We start from the raw sequence: 19,443 nt of genomic DNA on the forward strand, positions 1-19,443 counted from the left end.
ATGGAGTAAGATTTCCTACTTTGTGTTTTCTGTATCAGAGTTGATGTATAGTGGATGTCAAACCATCGTTGAAGGTTCTGCATTTAAAATAATCATCTCTGTCCAAGTCCTAGTTTACCTTCCATCTTGCGTTTTATGATCAGTTGTATCAGGCTGTATTTTCATTATGGAAGATGTGACCGAAATAGGCAGCTTTCCTGAGTTTTGCGCGGGCTAAGACTTCACACGATTTCCTCCACACTGGTGACGTGATCCACTCGTGAGATCTTGAACATTCTGAGATACATCTGTGTTTCAGTCAGTTCTTTGACAAAGCTTTTAGTGTCCATACTGCAAGATACCGTATAGCAACAGCGATAGCGGAACACTTCAAGCAAAGCACATCAACAAGTTTCAAACCGGAGGTCGTGGTTTGATACAAGATGTTTTAATTTCAGAAACACACTCCTCGTGATACCGACTGGTTCATTTCTACATGTGATCCCATTTCTGTGTTAATTAGCAGCCTAACCTTTCAACTTAAAAGCCCTCTCTAAACAATTAATTCTGTATTTGTAAAAATGGTAGCATCAGGTATCACTAACGAGGGAACGGTACGAAGTTGGACGGCGAATTTCGATTTGATTTTTACATATTTGTGAAGGTCTTTTAAGCTGAAACAGGTAGTGCAAGTCTAATTTTTCGCTGGACCTTTTTAAGGGGCCATTTGGGAGCTCAAAGTTGGCGGTGCGCGCAATGAATTGTACAGTACATGCCGGCACACGTCAGCGCTCGCAGCCAGCGGCTGTCTTGCCTCGCCTTTCCTCTCCACTCCTTCGGTTCTCCTCTCTCCCCCACCACATACGGCTGCCAACAGTTGTGTACAGGGGATTGCGGGTGAAGACCGACGTTAGTTGGGACATTTTACTTACAAAGATGAATTTATTATGGAATAAATAAACAATAAAAATCGTTTACAAATCACTACTTAACATACAAATAATACATAATGAAATATCATCTGCATCATCATGACATTCGAAGTGTTCAAGAAATGACTTTATTCTAACACAGTCTGGCATTGGTCCATTGTTCATGGCATGATAGTGAAATTCTAACACAAAATGTGAATAACAAAACACAAGACAGCAATGTGCGCACCTTATAAACGAAAAATTGGTACAATCATTTCCAGCACACTTTTGATCAATTAAATCATGAAAATTAGTTTGTAATACAGTATGAAATTGTGGTATATTGTCAGTAATGGAATAACCACCCGCTTTCCAAGCATATTTCAGCATTGGTACAAAACATTCAGCTTGTAATTGGTTATGCGCTAGTATTTGACTAGTTATAATGAAAAGTCTGTTTTGGGTTTTAATTTTGACTGGCCATGTAAATTCCTTACCTGGCAAATGTTTTCCATTCGATGGACTAAACATTTTAGTTGTCGGAAGAGTCCAAGATCAAACGGCTGGCAAAGATACGTAGTTCCTTTCGGTATGTATTCAATTCGTACATGTTTGTTCGTCAGGGATTCAAGTTGTGCATTTTTGCCCTGGCCACTGAATGAATCTATGAGAAGAAGATTTCTTCCGTCTTCCTGTAATTGCGGATGGAAAACGTTTTGAAACCAGTCACGTACATGCCCTTTCCCCATTTTACCGGAAGATGAACAATCAATTAAGACATATTTAAAGGCATCTATGTAGGCTTTGATACTTTCTTGTACTCTAGGTCCAAACTTTCCATTAATTTCTTGGAAAACGATTAAGAACAAATGTCCCATTTCTCCATCTTTAGAAATGTGATATTGCACTGTGTGGGAGTGCGTAAAACTATTTTGGCAAACAAGCGTAGCAAGAACGTCTTTCACACCACGAAAATCATAACTTCTCTGTGTTGCCATTTCGTACTCAAATCGGGACTGGTCCAAATTCCAGATATTGGCATCCGGGATCTCTTTCTTTTCTTGCAATTCATTAATGAATGTTACAAATTTTTTGGCCACTTTGTGTTGTACTTCTTCGTCTGTTTTAAACATTTTACTGACTAGTTTGGTTACTTTTCGGAACCGAATTTTCAAAAGCCTTTTAAGGTTTGTCAAGTATGACTCGCTTTGGAGAGAGTGTTTGGGGCAATACAACTCTCTACCCTCACCAATCCAACGCTCAATGTCCGATGTTGTGACATATAAATAACGCATCCTTGCCTTGGTGAACTCTTCTTTCACATAATCTTGAACGATCGCACATTTCCTAATTTCTCCATTGTGTTCAACGTGGTTGATGATTCCATAAATTTGTCTTCGAGTCTTCCTATACTTCCGTACGGCGTACATAGGTCCTTGTTCCTTTATTTTTTTATACATGTCCAACAATGATTCGGAATCAATCTTCCACTGACTTACAGGGTCTTCCTCAGCCATCACAAGACTTATCTTCGTTAAACCCATCTCCGTGTTCGCGTTTTTTCGGTGTTGTTGTCCCCTCCTCAACGCCATCTTCGTCTTCTGAATCAACGTAAATGGCTTCTTCCTCCTGAATAAATTAGCATTTCCCCTCCAAAATTGCATCAAATGTTGTCTTTATTTGTATATACATGATTTGCTCTTCATCAGAAAGCTCTGTAGCTTCCTGAATATTAACACCGTAGGCATTAATAAGAGCTGCAATAATGTTGCAAGCGGCCATAACAAAGTAAAGAATCCAATGCGATCTCCTGTATGTGGAATAGCCATCAGTCGTGGAGAACTTGACCGAATAGAATAGGACTCGCCGTCTCATATACACAACTGTTGGCAGCTGTATGTGGTGGGGGACAGAGGAGAACTGAAGGAGTGGAGAGGGAAGGTGAGGCAGGGCAGTCGCTGGCCACGAGCGCTGACGTGTGCCAGCATGTACTGTACAATTCAGGGCGTGCACCGCCAACTTTGAGCCCCAAATGCCCCCTTAAAAAAGACCAGTGAAAAATTAGACTTCCACCACCTGTTTCAGCTTAAAAAGACCTTCACGAATACGTAAAAAATCGAAATTCACCGTCCGACTTCGTACCGTTCCCTCGTAAGTCATAAATCTGGCATAGCTTTAATTCAAGATCTTTTTGATAAAAGAACATTACTTTGTAAATATTTCTAATAATTTATTATCATGTCTTTTATCAAATGGAGAAGTAAGTTAATGTACTGTACATCACTTTAAGGACATTTCTTATTGAATTCTACACTGCTTTCACCGCCCACCCCACTTTTTATATATTTTTAATTTTTACAACCTGCTTTTACGATGCACCAACAAAGATAGGTCTTATGGTGACAATGGGATAGGGAAGGGCTAGGAGTGGGAAGGAAGCGACCGTGGCCTTAAGTAAGGTTCAGCCCCAGCATTTGGCTGGTTTGAAAATGGGAAACCACGGGAAACCATCTTCAAGGCTGCCAACAGTGGGGTTCGAACCCAGAATCTCCCAAATACAAGCTGATAGTTACGTGACCCAAATCTCACAGCCACTTGCTCCATCAATATACCTAAGTAGGAATTCTATTAGTTTATGAGATTGACAAGTCCAAAGTGGTAGGAAATAATAGACTAGAATAAAATTATGGCAGTATTAAGATAGCAGTGGGAATTGATTTGAAATTTCTTGTTTTATTGCATTTTTAAAAAAATAAGATTTTATTCTGTTTGGACTTGGAATCGTTTCGATCTCATAAAACTGGATCTATCTAGATCATTTTAAATTCTGTTTTAAAAATTCTTATTCATGGGTTGTATCAAAATTATCATTAATCTATGGATTTTAATATTTTCATTTCTGTGTCAAAATTTGTGAAACTTCCTGTACCTACACACACTGTTCTGGAAGAGAGTTTCCTATTGCGTAAACAATGATTTTTCTCGAACATTTATTAGCATTGTGTCAACAAGAAAGAAGAGACTTTTGATGGGAGAAAATGAAAGTAAATGTAATTGGTTAATGTGAAAGCTAAAGGTGAATTCTGCATTCTGACTAGTTCCCTTGGTTCGGTGCACCATTTCCTGTTTTTCGATCTTAACCCGCTTCTTCAGTGGGAGCGAGGTAGTTTCTGTGGCTCTGATCATCTGACCATCTTAGCGTGCAGACGTGCTCCGTCCTTCGGTCCCCTCGTGGGAAACCCGGTCTCAGGGTAAGCTCTGTTTCATCCTTTATTTCGTTTTTAACTTCATCCAAATGTGATAATTTACCGTTTATCTTACACATTAACTTACACAGGAGTTTGCCTTCAAATTTCACGTTCACTGCTAATTTTGTCAAAATGACAGCTTCTCAGCTAAGATCATAATACTATTTGTTTGGAGGCAATACCCTTTTCCTTAAACTTGTATTATGTTGTAATTATCCCTCGGGTTTGCCTCCCCGTATTTGTCACCTTTCATACGTAAGGAAAATCTAAGCACATTATCTGAAGTGTTTTAGATAATGATGCAAGTTTACTGTACCTCTGCGTTTGGTTTTATTTCTATATTTGTTTGTGTAGGATGGGACTAGTCCTTATTTTAAACGACATGTATCGTCGGATTAGGATTTCGGTAGGTTTGAATTTAGTGATAAAAATTTCTTTTTAGCGCACTGTGCATGTTTTCAAGTATATCTTATAACATGTCGTTTCCCTTGTACTATGTGTTAAGATCTTCCAAATTTTGAGTTTCTGATTTTGTAATTTTTTAAAATAAATGTTGTAATCCAAGGGCAATTACCCTCTCAGTTTTCTTTCATAGCTAAAAGCTATGCTCCATTCCGTAGTTGTCATGTTTCCTAGTCTGTTTGTTTACATTTTGAGCTCTGATGCTTTTGTTGAATCTAAGATTTTTATTAAGGTTAAAATTTCATTCATTATTATTATTATTATTATATTATTTGTGTCCGGCTCCGTGGCTAAATGGTTAGCGTGCTGGCCTTTGGTCAGAGGGGTCCCGGGTTCGATTCCCGGCAGGGTCGGGAATTTTAACCTTAACTGGTTAATTTCGCTGGCACGGGGGCTGGGTGCCTGTGTCGTCTTCATCATCATTTCATCCTAATCACGACGCGCAGGTCACCTACGGGTGTCAAATCAAAAGACCTGCATCTGGCGAGCCTAACATGTCCTCGGACACTCCCGGCACTAAAAGCCATACGCCATTTCATTTCATTATTATTTGTGTAATCAGCCAACAAAGGTTATAAAAGTAAACACACGAGACATAACAATGTTAAACCAACAGTCGCCAAATCACTGGATAGGTCGTAGTGTACCTAAATGCCAGCCCCTGATGAATCTGGATCCCCTCAACCTTAGATCATCATATGTGAGCTCACATGTAACAAACACCGAGATTGAGGCCCAATTACTGGGAAGAATTACTGCTCTTGCAGAGCATCTTCCTGTCACTACTGCGACTACCACACATTTATGACTGCATAGAGCTCGCATGTTTGTGGAAGCTCAGAGGAATTTTTGAGCCAAAATTACATGAACTGCAGGAAGATTATGCTGTTCACTGTGTTCTGTTTGTTTAAATATCTTTTTTACTACTGTAATTTATGAAGACCTGATCTTTTGTTATTTGTATCTTCCCAAGCTGCACTTTTGCAGACTGTAGTTAATTCTCTAATAAAGAGTAGAAAATTGTGATGTACTGTGATATTATTATCTCCCTATTCTTAATACAATAGAAGTCCGTTATAGCAAGAATTCGCAATGGCGAAAAAAATTTACTCACTACAGCAGATTGTCGTTATATCCGATATTTTGTAAAAAAAAAAAAAAGTCCGGTAGTGGGGAACCCACACAGATTAAAATCGTTATGAAACGGCAATCAGTTTGTTCAAAACTTGCGTTTTCACAGATTTACATACTACGGCTTACTCGTAAGTTCTTTTTCTGCTTCCGAGGCAACATGAACGCGTATGTTAAATTTCATTCTGAAAAATTGAAGCAGTATCACTCCAGTGTTTTCTTATTCAAACAGAGTCATCTAACCTAACTTAACCTTATATGCATCATAAAAATATATTTCAAGCACCAGTAGAGTAATGATAACCTTTTCGTTAGAAATTTACATGGGAATAGCCATTCCAAAATTTAACCAGACGCGAGAAAATACAGTGAAACCTCATTAGGGATTTCCTCGTCAAACGATTGCTTGTGTAACACTTCATAAATGCAAAGTCCCGATTCATGCTGTATTAAATCTACATTTTAAAAAAACTCGTTTCGTGTCACAGATTGTCACTATTACCGCGTAGTACGATCACAGCTTTCCTAGTCCTGAAAATGTTCTTTTCACCCCTTATGAAAGGAACAGATTTCCAACACAGATTAGAGCCCTGGTCACAGGAGGCTGGTCGGAGAATGTTGCGCGAAAACTAGAAATGGCCTTGAATTCGTAAACTTTACAGGGTAAAATTATACCTTTGGGAAGGAAGCCGTTAGCCTCAGGAAAGTTCAATTTTGCTCTCCGGTTTTCATTGATATTGCTGAATAACCTAGAAAGCCTGTTTAAGCTAGTATTTCACATTCCATTCAGAAGTTGGAAATTTATTCTGTATTGAGTGATACAGTGAAGGGTAGCAAATGTTTGTCATGTGACAGCCTACGTACGGATGAGGAACATAATCGTGTAAAGTTGATTAGCGTGGTCATATTATTGTGTAGCCCAGTTATGGATAGTGAAAAAGTTGTGATATCCCTTACTAATGATGACAAAATTAAAATCCAGGAAGTGGACAGGCATCCACATCTTTCAACGGTGGCGCGTATGTTGAAACTCGCACCTTAAGAGTCTCGACTCGAGTTGATCAATCTAAGTATTGTCGCATTCGAGGTGACAGTCGAAGTAATCCTCTCACACATGGCCGAGTTAAACCTCCAAATAATTCATGGTCAAAGAGTTTGACCACAAACAATGTTTAATAACCTACTGGTCTGAAATATAAGGCTTCAGAAGAGATTTGTTTCAGAAAGAGTGTGATCTCAAATTATGCTCTGATACTTTCATGGACCCCAGTGCAAATGTTTTGTATTTATTGTATGGTGTTTTACGTATCTTTTGATATACCGTTGTTATTTAATATGCCCCAGTGGAAAAGGTTTTCGTATCTGTTCTCTTGTCTTTTTCATGCCTTTCATTATTCTCAACTTTAGAAACAGTAGATAGCCAATATCTTTCACTGTACCCATACACACACGACGTAAAATGTACGCTTGTTAGGAAAAATAAAATCATACCCCTGTTGGATAGTTCTGAATCGTGTTTTCAATAGTAAGTTTTCTCGCATAACACATTTTCTTTCCTTGTTTCCTGCAGAAACATCCAAACAAGGTTTTGCTGAATAAACTAACCTCTGAAATCTGTCATCCTTTTAGCACCGTACTTTTTAAAATAATGTTATTGACTTTACATCTCAATAACTACTTTTATGGTTTTTGGAGACGCCGATGTGCCAGAATATAGTCCTGCACGAGTTCCTTAATGTGCAGTATTAAATCTACCGAAATGAGGCTGACGTATTTGAGCACCTTCAAATACCACTTGACTGAGCCAGGATCGAACCTGCCAAGTTGGGGTCAGAAGGCTAGCGCCTCAATCGTCTGAGCCACTCATCCCAGAGCACTGTATTTTGAGTTGTATCACATTCTTTCTTACTTTTAGTACATGACAATAGGGAACATGCATGATCCGAGGTTTTAATTAAAAATATGCTAATCTGATTCAAAATTTCATGCAGAATACAAAAATGTGATCAGAATGTACAAATAACTCCAAACGTGATAAAAATCTACGAAAATGTCACGTCACACAAGCACGCGATCTCATTGGTCTGACGTCATCGTACAGGTTGACTGAATTAGCAAACGAAGTAACACATAGTGTGCTGTGAGAAGCAGGATACACTTCGCGTATTTCTACTTTACGTTAGTGTCTAGTATGGTTAAATTCGAGGTCTATACATTGGATAATAATCTGAGTGGTATATTTTAGACTTAAAATGAATCCTGCGCAGACAGTGAGGCAGAAAACTTATAAATGGTGTAGAGTTCCGATGTGCAATAGCACATCGCATACCATACCAAACAAATTGTTTATAAATGTTCCAAAGACGCTAAAACTAGGGAGAAATGGATTTTGGCGAGCCGGAGAAATGCTGGTGATATATCGGAAAAGTCTACAGTTTATTTTTTTTTTAAGATTTTAACGTAAGATGAATTTGTTTGAATTTTCAAATCACTTTTCCATGTCAGCTGTTCTAGTGGTAAAACTTTAAATTTTAATGTATGATGCTTTATTTAAATGCTTCAATTACATCTTGGAATATGAAAGTAAAAAACAGTGCATTAAATAATGCTGATTATTAAAGTATTCTCCAAACCTAACCTATGTTTTGGGTGATCCATGTCAAGATAATAAATCAAAGGGGTTATGAACCATTTTGACAGCTCTAATTCTACCAATATATCTTGGCATGGGACAGTTACGTATGTCTTTATTGAAGAGCTTAATTGGTAAAGAAATTTAGGCTATATCTAAATACTCTATAATGTAACAAAGAATAGGCGTGTACATCATGAAAGGAAACAACGTGAATTTAACAAATGTATAACTCTACACAAAACCAATGCTTGTCTGTTGGGGTCTTATAAGTTAACAATGCTCAATTATAATAATTATCATAATATTAATGAAATAAATAACATAATTGCACACAGGTGAAAATAGTGATGTAGGTGTTTAAAATATTATCCAACTTAGCCGAAGTTTTAGGTTATACAAGCCAAGTCAATAAACCGAAGGGTAAAAATACCGCGCGAGTTGGCCGTGCGGTTAGGAGCGCGCAGCTGTGAGCTCGCATCCGGGAGATAGTGGGTTTTGAACCCCACTGCCGGCAGCCCTGAAGATGGTTTTCCGTGGTTTCCCATTTTCACACCAGGCAAGTGCTGAGGCTGTACCTAAGGCCACGGCCGCTTTGTTCCCATTCCTAGGCCTTTCCTGTCCCATCGTCGCCATAAGACCTATATGTGACGGTGTGACGTAAAGCAAACAGCAAAAAAAAAAAAAAGTAAAAGTCACAGCACCCAAAGACATTCCTGTATTGAGCGACTAAAATGTCACCGGGACACTTTTCTTTCCTGATATGCTCAGCTTGTTAAAAGCCAAATGTAATTAATGTTATTGGCTTCACGCCCCGCTAACTACTTCTACAATTTTCGGAGACGCCGATGTGCAGGAATTTAGTCCTGCAGGAGTTCTTTTATGTGCCAGTAAATCTACCGACACGAGGCTGACGTATTTGAGCACCTTCAACTACCACCGGACTGAACCAGGATCGAACCTGCCAAGTTGGGGTCAGAAGGCCAGCACCTCAACAGTCTGAACCACTCAGCCCGACTTGTGAAAACTAGATGAAGTCATATTTATCTTTATCATGTTTAACTTTTTCCCTCTACAAAGATATTTAATTCTCTTTCATGGGCCCTGGAAGTGGGTAGGCCAGTTGTCCCAACCATAAATATATATTTTTTTGGGAATGATAGATTATAGCCCTATAGTACTATGATCTTTCTTTCTTTCTTTCTTTCTTTCTTTCTTTCTTTCTTTCTTTCTTTCTTTCTTAATCAGTGTATCCTTCAGGGTTGGTTTTCTCTCGGACTCAGCGAGGGATTTCACCTCTACCACTTCAAGGGCAGTGTCCTGGAACGTGAGACTTTGAGTATGGGACGAAACTGGTGAGGAGGGCCATTACCTCGCCCAGGCGGCCTCACCTGTTATGCTCAACAGGGGCCTTGTTGGAGGATGGGAGGATTGGAAGGGATAGACAAGGAAGAGGGAAAGAAGCGGCCGTGGCCTTAGGTGCCTGGAGGAGAAGTAGGAAAATACGAAAAACCACTTCGAGGATGGCTGAGGTGGGATTCGAAACCCTTCTACTCAGTTGACCTCCCGAGGCTGAGTAGACCCCGTTCCAGTCCTCGTACTATTTGTTTTCGACTTTCATGGCAGAGCCGGGAATCGAAACCTGGCCTCCGGGAGTGGCACACATTAACCACTACACCACAGAAGCGGACTAGTACTACAATGCTACCTATATGTTTATGTTAGTGCTGAAATCCGATTTCTTACTTTACTAATGCTGAAAGCCCGAAAATATAATGTTCTTCTTTAATAGGGGAATCAGTCTAGAAGGAAATGTTGAAAGTGATGCGATATCTATCCAGGTTCGTTGTTATCCTAATACTATGGGTTACAGTACATTGCAGGACGCCACTTACAAACTTGCTTGTTATCCGCGAATTTCTGCGGCCACAAAAGTCACATTTTTCAAGAATGATGACATCTACACATGGTTCGAACCTTTCTTCTGTCATTTCGAAGTTATTCACGATCGTGAATAATAAACGATCGGCTTTTAGCAACGGCTGATGCACAACGGCTGATAGAGCTCCATGCGGTACTGGATCGTGACGTCACAGCGCGCTGCTTACGTCAGAGGCCGTTTCACTCGCCTTGCGGAAAGGCACTATTAAATATTTTTTTAATGGTAGAAAACAAGGCTACATACCACAATGTAATACGTTTACGTACTATTTCATTGGTGTACTTTTCAAAAAAAAAAATTTTTGAAAATGATGCATGTTCCCAATTAACCGATCGTTTACGTCAGCCTTGATTTCTAAGGTTATTTACGCATTTAATACGGAAACAAGTTCTTTCAATTTCGAATTATGTTTACAGAACAACAGTCAACGAGTATTATTAATCGACTCTTCCTTACGAGTTCGAATGTCGGTGAGAGAACTCGCTAGTGCACATATCGCGAAAAATATACCGAAGATGATCGTTCACATTCATTGTAATCACTGGAGTGCAAAAATATCGACAACAGAAATAACGCATGCCTAATCGCTCATGATAACAGATGCATCAGTCATAGGGTTCTCGCTATAACTGAAGGATAATGCACAATAATTTTCAAGGGACAGAAAAAAACCTGTTGTTATAACAGAGTTCTCACTATATGCCATCTCGCTACAGCAGATTCCTACTGTACATCCTATTACAGAAATCGAGGTAGTTTGTCTTAATAATCAGAACTGCGCTACTCTGATCCAAATATTTATTATTCAAGTTGTAATTAAACCTACATGTTTGAGAGAGCTGCATATTTTTAATTTAACCTATTAAACAATAGCAAATAATTATCTGATGTAAGATACCTGCAATATTCAGAGCTTCTTCACTTGGTCTTCTACAACGTGTCTTTGGAGATTCATGGCCGCACACTCCATCAACTGATTTTCTACGTTTTACCCCACCAGTTTTGCTATTCTTTTTGGTTCTCCATGCATTCATCCTCCGCTGATCATCATTCATATCTGCTGGATTAAGATTCCGTCGACAGTAGTACAGCAACCATACACATATAATCACCTCTACTGTTATCAGAATCACATGATGAACCAGAACCTGAAAAAAAAAAAAAACACAGCATTTGTGAATCATTTATTTTTTAAACACAGTTACAGAAATATTTCTAAAGTCTCGTAATGTATTTTCACCTTCTAAAGAACCAGTAATATATACATTTTATTAAATTTCTTTATCTGACTGGTTCCATACTGGTAAGGAATTAACAAAACTCAATAGTGGATACAGTTACACTGAAATTGCTCCATTTTATTTTATTCAAGTCTAGACATGTTATCTATACATGAGCACCCCCTTCAATATGGATTCTAAAGTAATAGAATGGAGTTACATGGTAACATGTATCACGGTGTCATATCAAGTTCTTCGCTGGCAGTGTTTGTGTCATTCATTCCAAGGACTCATGCTGACGCAACAAAGTGGACTGCCTGTGGAATATTGAGCTCATCTTCAATTCTTTCCCAGCACGCACACAAGCACAGAGCCATTTGCACCAGCTGCATGTGGTAGTATGCTTCAAAGCATCTAGAGCAGGGCCTCTCAGGGTGCATGCGCGTGGTGCATGCACTGTGCACAGTGCAAAAGACGACTTGGCTAGGTTGAACAGAGTGCAGACCCCCCACTCGTCGATTTGGAGCAATAGCGCTTACTCTCTCTTTCCTCACGCCTGTCTCGCTCGCTCCGCCTGTCTCCCTCTGCCCCACTTGCGCCGTAGCGCGCCAAATCCGGGCTGACTTGAGCCGAGTATAGGCGAGTTGAGCCGAGCTTAGCCGAGTAGCCCAGAGACGAAGCGTTGATCCGAGCCATGCCGAGCGGCAGCAATGCACAGTGCACGGAGCTCTTGCACCTCTATCTGCACGCGTGAGATTTTGGGCGTTTGAAAGGCCCTGATCTAGAGGCTAGTGGTACATTTCATATTTCTTTCTATGGGTGGGTGCACGGTTATCTGGAAACAAAACTAACTTTCTCACTCGAACACCCACAGAAGCGCCCAGCTCCATGCCTAAATTGTTTGTATATTGGCCTTTGCTCAAAGGGGTCCAGAGTTCGATTCGCAGCAGGGTCGGGAATTTTAACCATCATTGGTTAATTTTGCTGGCACGGAGGCTGGGAGTATGTGTCGTCTTCATCATCATTTCATCCTCATCATGATGCGCAGGTCGCCTTTGGGGGTCAAATGGAAAGACCTTCACCTGGCGAGTGAACATGTCCTCGGACACTCCCGGCACAAAAAGCCATATGCCATTTCATTCATTTCACCCACAGAAGAGTCTAGTCCACAAGGAAATTTTTATAATTTAAAAAATGTCTGTAGTCATCAAGGCTTGACCGTTTGCACTGGCAACATCTCGACGTACTTAAAGCATCTCTGTTTCACTGCTTTGCCAATGATGGTGATGTGTGGCCTTAGGAGATGCCTACCTGGATGTATATGATGATGATGATGATTATGATTATTATTATTATTATTATTATTATTATTATTATTATTATTATTATTATCATTATCAACAACAACAACAACTCAGGCAGAGAAAATAAGTACTGTACAAAGCACTGGGAGAGGAGATTATGATGGAGACTAAAACAACACAAGAGTGATACCCGCGGTACTGTCAGTGACAGGTATTGTCTTTAACGTGCTGGTTAGCAGGTCTGGAAGAACTCTATATGAAGCACCTAATAGCAAGAATGCAGAGAGCTGTTTCGTTGGACACGTGCCATAAAGTCTCATTGTTTCTGTCACAGTGACATAGTCTGAGATAAATGATTGTATAATCCTTATTTCGTGTATTGAGTTACACCATATTTATATTATTACTAGCTGTAGTACCCAGCGTTGCCCGGATAGTTTTTGAATGTTTACTTTTAATATTTGTATTACCAGTTAGTTGAGTGTGAAGTGAATGCTTATAGAATTCTTTTTGAGATGTTGATTTTACGACTTATCATGTAGTTTTATAGTTATTTAGATGTATCTGACTTCAAGTTTTAGATTATTTAATTATAGAGTAAACACTAATCTCGGTCATTTTATACTATTTACTTTTAAGCCCTTCTCAGCTCCTGCCTCGATGGAGGCTGAACGTGCACTTAAACGCTATCCACAGCATCACAGTTCGTATCAGCGACACATAAACAATGGATTTCGACATTAATATTGGTTATTTTCCTTATTTTTGCACGTCAGCTCCTCTCATTCCCCAACACCAGCGGGGGCTAGGTGTATCTGATCTCCACAGTAATGTTTTCTACATAGTAAGTCATGTGTATACCAAGTTTGATTGAGAGATATGCTAAAACATACACACATCCTTAAACTCTGTCCCTTTGGACGTTTTCAACTGATTGCCAGTTCTCATCCGCCTGCCGAGTAGGACTGAGCTTTATCTTAAACGGCATCCAGAGTGTTACAGTTCATCTCAGCGACCCCGAAAACTATGGATTAGACATAAATTTCGGTCATTTTGGTTAATATTTACATTTCGCCCCTACTTTAGAGGCTAGGAGTCTCTTACCCCTAGGGTATATTTCTCCAGACAGTAGGTCCAGTATACACACATGCGTCCATTCTCTCGGTCATTTTCGAAATTTTGTTTTTCACTTTTTCTCACCGCTATGCGAAAGGAGGCAGAAATTTGACTTCTAAAAAAATTGGAGCGTTACTATTCATCTCAGCGACCCCGAAAAGAATGGATTCGACACTATTTTCGATTATTTCTACATCTCATCCCGCCGTAGGTGTGCTAGGGTTGTCATACCTCCACGCACTTTGTCTCCTGATAATAAGTCATAAGTGACCAAGTTTGTTTGAAATTGTTCCCATAGTCCCGAAACGTATGGATTCAACACTAATATCGGTCATTTTCAGTCTTAATTACATTTCGTACCCTTATCTAAGGCTTCAAGGGGTGTCTTTCCCCCTTAGTATTTTTTTCAGGTAGTAGGTAATATTTGTATCAAGTTCTGCTGACAGTTATACTGGAACGTACAAAAAACATCCTTAATCTCGGTCATTTGGATATTTTCTGTTCTTGACTCCTTCTCACCCGCCTGGCAATTGGGGATCAACTTGGACTTAAACGACAACCGGAGTGTCACTCCTCATTTAATCGACACCTAAAACCCTGGATGTGACATTATTTTCGATTATTTTATATCTAACTCCCTTCCTAACCACTCACTACAAAAGGGAACTTAATTTGGACTTTAAAAGTCCAGAGTGCCACTATTCACCTCAGCGACCCTAAAAACTGTGAATTCGACACTAATTACGATTATTTTTATATATCACCCCCCCTTCCCCCCACCCTAAAGGGGGCTGAACTTGAAATTAAGAATTTCCCGGGATGTCACTGTTCATCTAAGCGACCCCGAAAAGTATGGATTCGACTCTATTTTCGTTTATTTTTATATATGACCCCTAATGGTTCCTGGGGTGTCTTATTCCCACGGGGTCTGTCTCCCGATATTAAAATTCCGGAGTGTTACTATTCACCTCACCGGGCGAGTTGGCCGTGCGCGTAGAGGCGCGCGGCTGTGAGCTTGCATCCGGGAGATAGTAGGTTCGAATCCCACTATCGGCAGCCCTGAAGATGGTTTTCCGTGGTTTCCCATTTTCACACCAGGCAAATGCTGGGGCTGTACCTTAATTAAGGCCACGGCCGCTTCCTTCCAACTCCTAGGCCTTTCCCATCCCATCGTCGCCATAAGACCTATCTGTGTCGGTGCGACGTAAAGCCCCTAGCAAAAAAAAAAAAAAAAAAAAAAAAAAAAAAAAAAAAAAAAAAAAAAAAAAAAAAACTATTCACCTCGGCGACCCCGAAAACTGTATATTTGACACTAAATACTATTATTTTTATATCTCACCCCCCTTGCTCCCCGCCCCAAAGGGGGATGAACTTTGACTTTAAAAAATCCCGGGGTGTCACTATTCATCTAACCGACCCCAGAAGGATGCATTCGACACTACTTTCGATGATTTTTATATCGCACCCCTTCGCCCCCCGCCCCTATGGGTTCCAGGGGTGCCCTACCCCCACGTGGTTTGTCTCCTGATAGTAAAACTCCGGAGTGTCAGTATTCAACTCAGCGACCCCGAAGAGTACTCGACATTCTTTTCGATTATTTTTATACATCACACCCAATTGTCCCCCACCGTAAAGGGGGCTGAACTTGGAATTTAAAAATTCCCGGGTTGTCACTATTCACCTAAGCAACCACGAAAAGTATGGACTCGACACTATTTTCGATTATGTGTATATATCACTCCCCCCCTCGCCCCCACCACAAAGGGGGCTGAACTTGGACTTTTAAAAAACTGGAGTGTCACTATTCATCTCAGCGACCCCGAAAAGTATGGATTCGACACTATTTTAATTTATTTTTACACTGACTGACAGAGCAAATGCAACACCAAGAAGGAGTGGTCAGAACTTTATGCCAATTGCAGGGTAGACTGACGTCACTGAGGTATGCTCATGATGTGAAATGCGCCACTGTGCTGCGCACGTAGCAAACGATAAATGGGACACGGCGTTGGCGAATGGCCCACTTCGTACCGTGATTTCTCAGCCGACAGTCATTGTAGAACGTGTTGTCGTGTGCCACAGGACACGTGTATAGCTAAGAATGCCAGGCCGCCGTCAACGGAGGCATTTCCAGCAGACAGATGACTTTACGAGGGGTATGGTGATCGGGCTGAGAAGGGCAGGTTGGTCGCTTCGTCAAATCGCAGCCGATACCCATAGGGATGTGTCCACGGTGCAGCGCCTGTGGCGAAGATGGTTGGCGCAGGGACATGTGGCACGTGCGAGGGGTCCAGGCGCAGCCCGAGTGACGTCAGCACGCGAGGATCGGCGCATCCGCCGCCAAGCGGTGGCAGCCCCGCACGCCACGTCAACCGCCATTCTTCAGCATGTGCAAGACACCCTGGCTGTTCCAATATCGACCAGAACAATTTCCCGTCGATTGGTTGAAGAAGGCCTGCACTCCCGGCGTCCGCTCAGAAGACTACCATTGACTCCACAGCATAGACGTGCACGCCTGGCATGGTGCCGGGCTAGAGCGACTTGGATGAGGGAATGGCGGAACGTCGTGTTCTCCGATGAGTCACGCACGCTTCTGTTCTGTCAGTGATAGTCACCGCAGACGAGTGTGGCGTCGGCGTGGAGAAAGGTCAAATCCGGCAGTAACTGTGGAGCGCCCTACTGCTAGACAACGCGGCATCATGGTTTGGGGCGCTATTGCGTATGATTCCACGTCACCTCTAGTGCGTATTCAAGGCACGTTAAATGCCCACCGCTACGTGCAGCATGTGCTGCGGCCAGTGGCACTCCCGTACCTTCAGGGGCTGCCCAATGCTCTGTTTCAGCAGGATAATGCCTGCCCACACACTGCTCGCATCTCCCAACAGGCTCTACGAGGTGTACAGATGCTTCCGTGGCCAGCGTACTCTCCGGATCTCTCACCAATCAAACACGTGTGGGATCTCATTGGACGCCGTTTGCAAACTCTGCCCCAGCCTCGTACGGACGACCAACTGTGGCAAATGGTTGATAGAATGGAGAACCATCCCTCAGGACACCATTCGCACTCTTGACTCTGTACCTCGACGTGTTTCTGCGTGCATCGCCGCTCGCGGTGGTCCTACATCCTACTGAGTCGATGCCGTGCGCATTGTGTAACCTGCATATCGGTTTGAAATAAACATCAATTATTCGTCCGTGCCATCTCTGTTTTTTCCCCAACTTTCATCCCTTTCGAACCACTCCTTCTTGGTGTTGCATTTGCTCTGTCAGTCAGTGTATATATGATCCCCCTCGCCCCCCACGGGTGTTTGGGATGTCTTACCCCCACGTGGTTTGTCTCCTGATACCAAAAATCCGGAGTGTCGCTATTCACTTTGGCCGCCCCGAAAACTATGTATTCGACATTATTTTCGATTATTTATATATATATATCACTTCCCCCCTCGCCCCCACCCCAAAGGGGCTGAAATTGGACTTTTAAAAAAATCAAAGTGTCACTATTCATCTCAGCGACCCCGAAAAGTGTGGATTCGACACTATTTTCGTTTATTTTTATTTATGACCCCCCTCGCCCCCGCCCCTAAGGGTTCCTGGCGTGTCTTACCCCCACGTGGTTTGTCTCCTGATACTGAAAATCCGGATTGTTGCTATTCACTTTGGCGACCCCGAAAACTATTTATTCGACATTATTTTCGATTATTTGTATATATCACTCCCCCCTCGCCCCCACCTCAAAGGGGGCTGAACTTGGACTTAAAAAAAATTGGAGGGTCACTATTCATCTCAGCGACCCCGAAAAGTATGGATTCGACACTATTTTCATTTATTTTTATATATGACCCCCCCTCGCCCCCCCCCCCCCCGCCCCCAGGGTGTTTGGGGTGTCTTACCCCCACGCGGTTTGTCTCCTGATACCAAGTCATAAGTGTATCAAATTTGGTTGAAATCGCTCCAATGTTTTTGGAGGAGATGTGGTACAAACCCACCCACCCACATACATACAATGACTTATATATATATTGTATGTATTAAACCTCAAAGAATCACCCCACGTTCATTTTTCAGGCTAAATCTTGCAATCGAGTTCATTTAGCTTGCTGTAATCTCTTATACCTCTCCAAGTGACCTTAACCATGAAGTGTTGAGCGAGTGCTTATAATTAAAATTGCTGTGATAGGCGTTAGCGCTCTTTTTTCACACGTGGCGTGTCGTCATACCCCCACGCGACCACTATCGTTACATTTCCGGCTCAGTACTCAGTTCTCGCTTGGGCAGGGAAAGTATCATTTTCAGTGAAAATGTGTTGCTATGAACGACTGGAGGCTAGAATACGCAAACTTTTAGAAGAAGATGAAAGTTGTGAAGATGATTCCGATTAGTCAGATCCAGAAGTAAGTGACAATTGTGAGGAACTTATCCAAGACAGTGATACATAAGCTGATAGTGAAGAAGATAATGACAGACAGTGATAATGATTCAGTTCAACACGAAGGAGGAAATCAGTACTTGTTTAAAGGAAAACAGACTAAGTGGAAGAAAGAACGCGTCAACAAAACATAGTACTACTAGTACTACATCTCCCTGATGTCAAGGTCCGTGCTAAAAGTACTAAATCAGTGCGCGAGTGCTTTTCGCTATTCGTGGATGATGTAATGATCAGAACTATTACTAATTGTACAAACATTTACAAAGACACTACTGCCGGAAATTATTCGAGAGATCGTGATGTTAAGCATACCGATGAATCCGAAATAAAGTGTGTGATTGGTATTCTGATACTAGCAGGTGTTTATCGCTCTGGACATAAAGTAAGACGATAAACGTCCGAGAATGAGCTCCAAAACAATCATGGTGCACAGTATGCCCTAGAAATAAAAATGTATAAAGACTAACTCGTACTGTGATCGCTTTTGTAGAGTGATGTGTCTGAAAGATATGAGGAATGTCTGTGGAAAATTTTACCAAGATTCAGGTGAACCATAAAGTGATACAGACTAAATTTCTGACCTTGTGTTATGTTAAATGTTTTCTTACATGCCTTTACTTCAATCTGATAACAGAAATATTGAGTGTAATTCAAACATATTCTTGCATTAATTTGTTTTGTACTGAAATTCAGAAATTGAGTAATAATTTCAATATTTTTGTATGCTTGAATTATTGTAGGAGAATATTTCGCATTTTATGATTTTCGTATGCTAGTCTTGTTTTTAAATTTATATTACACATACAATACATTTTTGAAAAAAAAAAAAAAAAAGTCTATGTAGGTTGCACTGTGAAATGATAGTTGGGGTGTTGTCAATACCCCACGCGACTACTAACGTTTCAGATGAGTGAGAGACTCTGTGAGGGTTAAAAATAAACAAGGTAGGGAGAGTGTAAAACTCAGAGTCGGCCCATATAACCTACTTCTGTCGAAAAACATCAAGGGGTCTGCTTAAGGCTTAAAGTCTCCATCCGAGGGGTGAATCACCATCGACAGTGTCATATTT

The 19,443-nt window shown here is 41.1% G+C and overlaps 1 protein-coding gene across 4 annotated transcripts in view; it reads right to left on the reverse strand.

The window, feature by feature from the left end:
- The window catches only part of LOC136871693 (SUN domain-containing ossification factor), a 338,199-nt gene that overhangs the window by 11,139 nt on the left and 307,617 nt on the right, over positions 1–19,443 (reverse strand). For all 4 annotated transcript variants that reach the window (XM_067145204.2, XM_067145207.2, XM_067145206.2 and 1 more), the window contains one exon: positions 11,207–11,456. In XM_067145204.2, coding sequence (XP_067001305.2) covers positions 11,207–11,456 — 250 coding nt within the window. The remainder of the gene's footprint in view (positions 1–11,206; positions 11,457–19,443) is intronic.

Source organism: Anabrus simplex, chromosome 4 (assembly GCF_040414725.1).
Source record: "Anabrus simplex isolate iqAnaSimp1 chromosome 4, ASM4041472v1, whole genome shotgun sequence".
Lineage (NCBI taxonomy): Eukaryota > Metazoa > Arthropoda > Insecta > Orthoptera > Tettigoniidae > Anabrus > Anabrus simplex.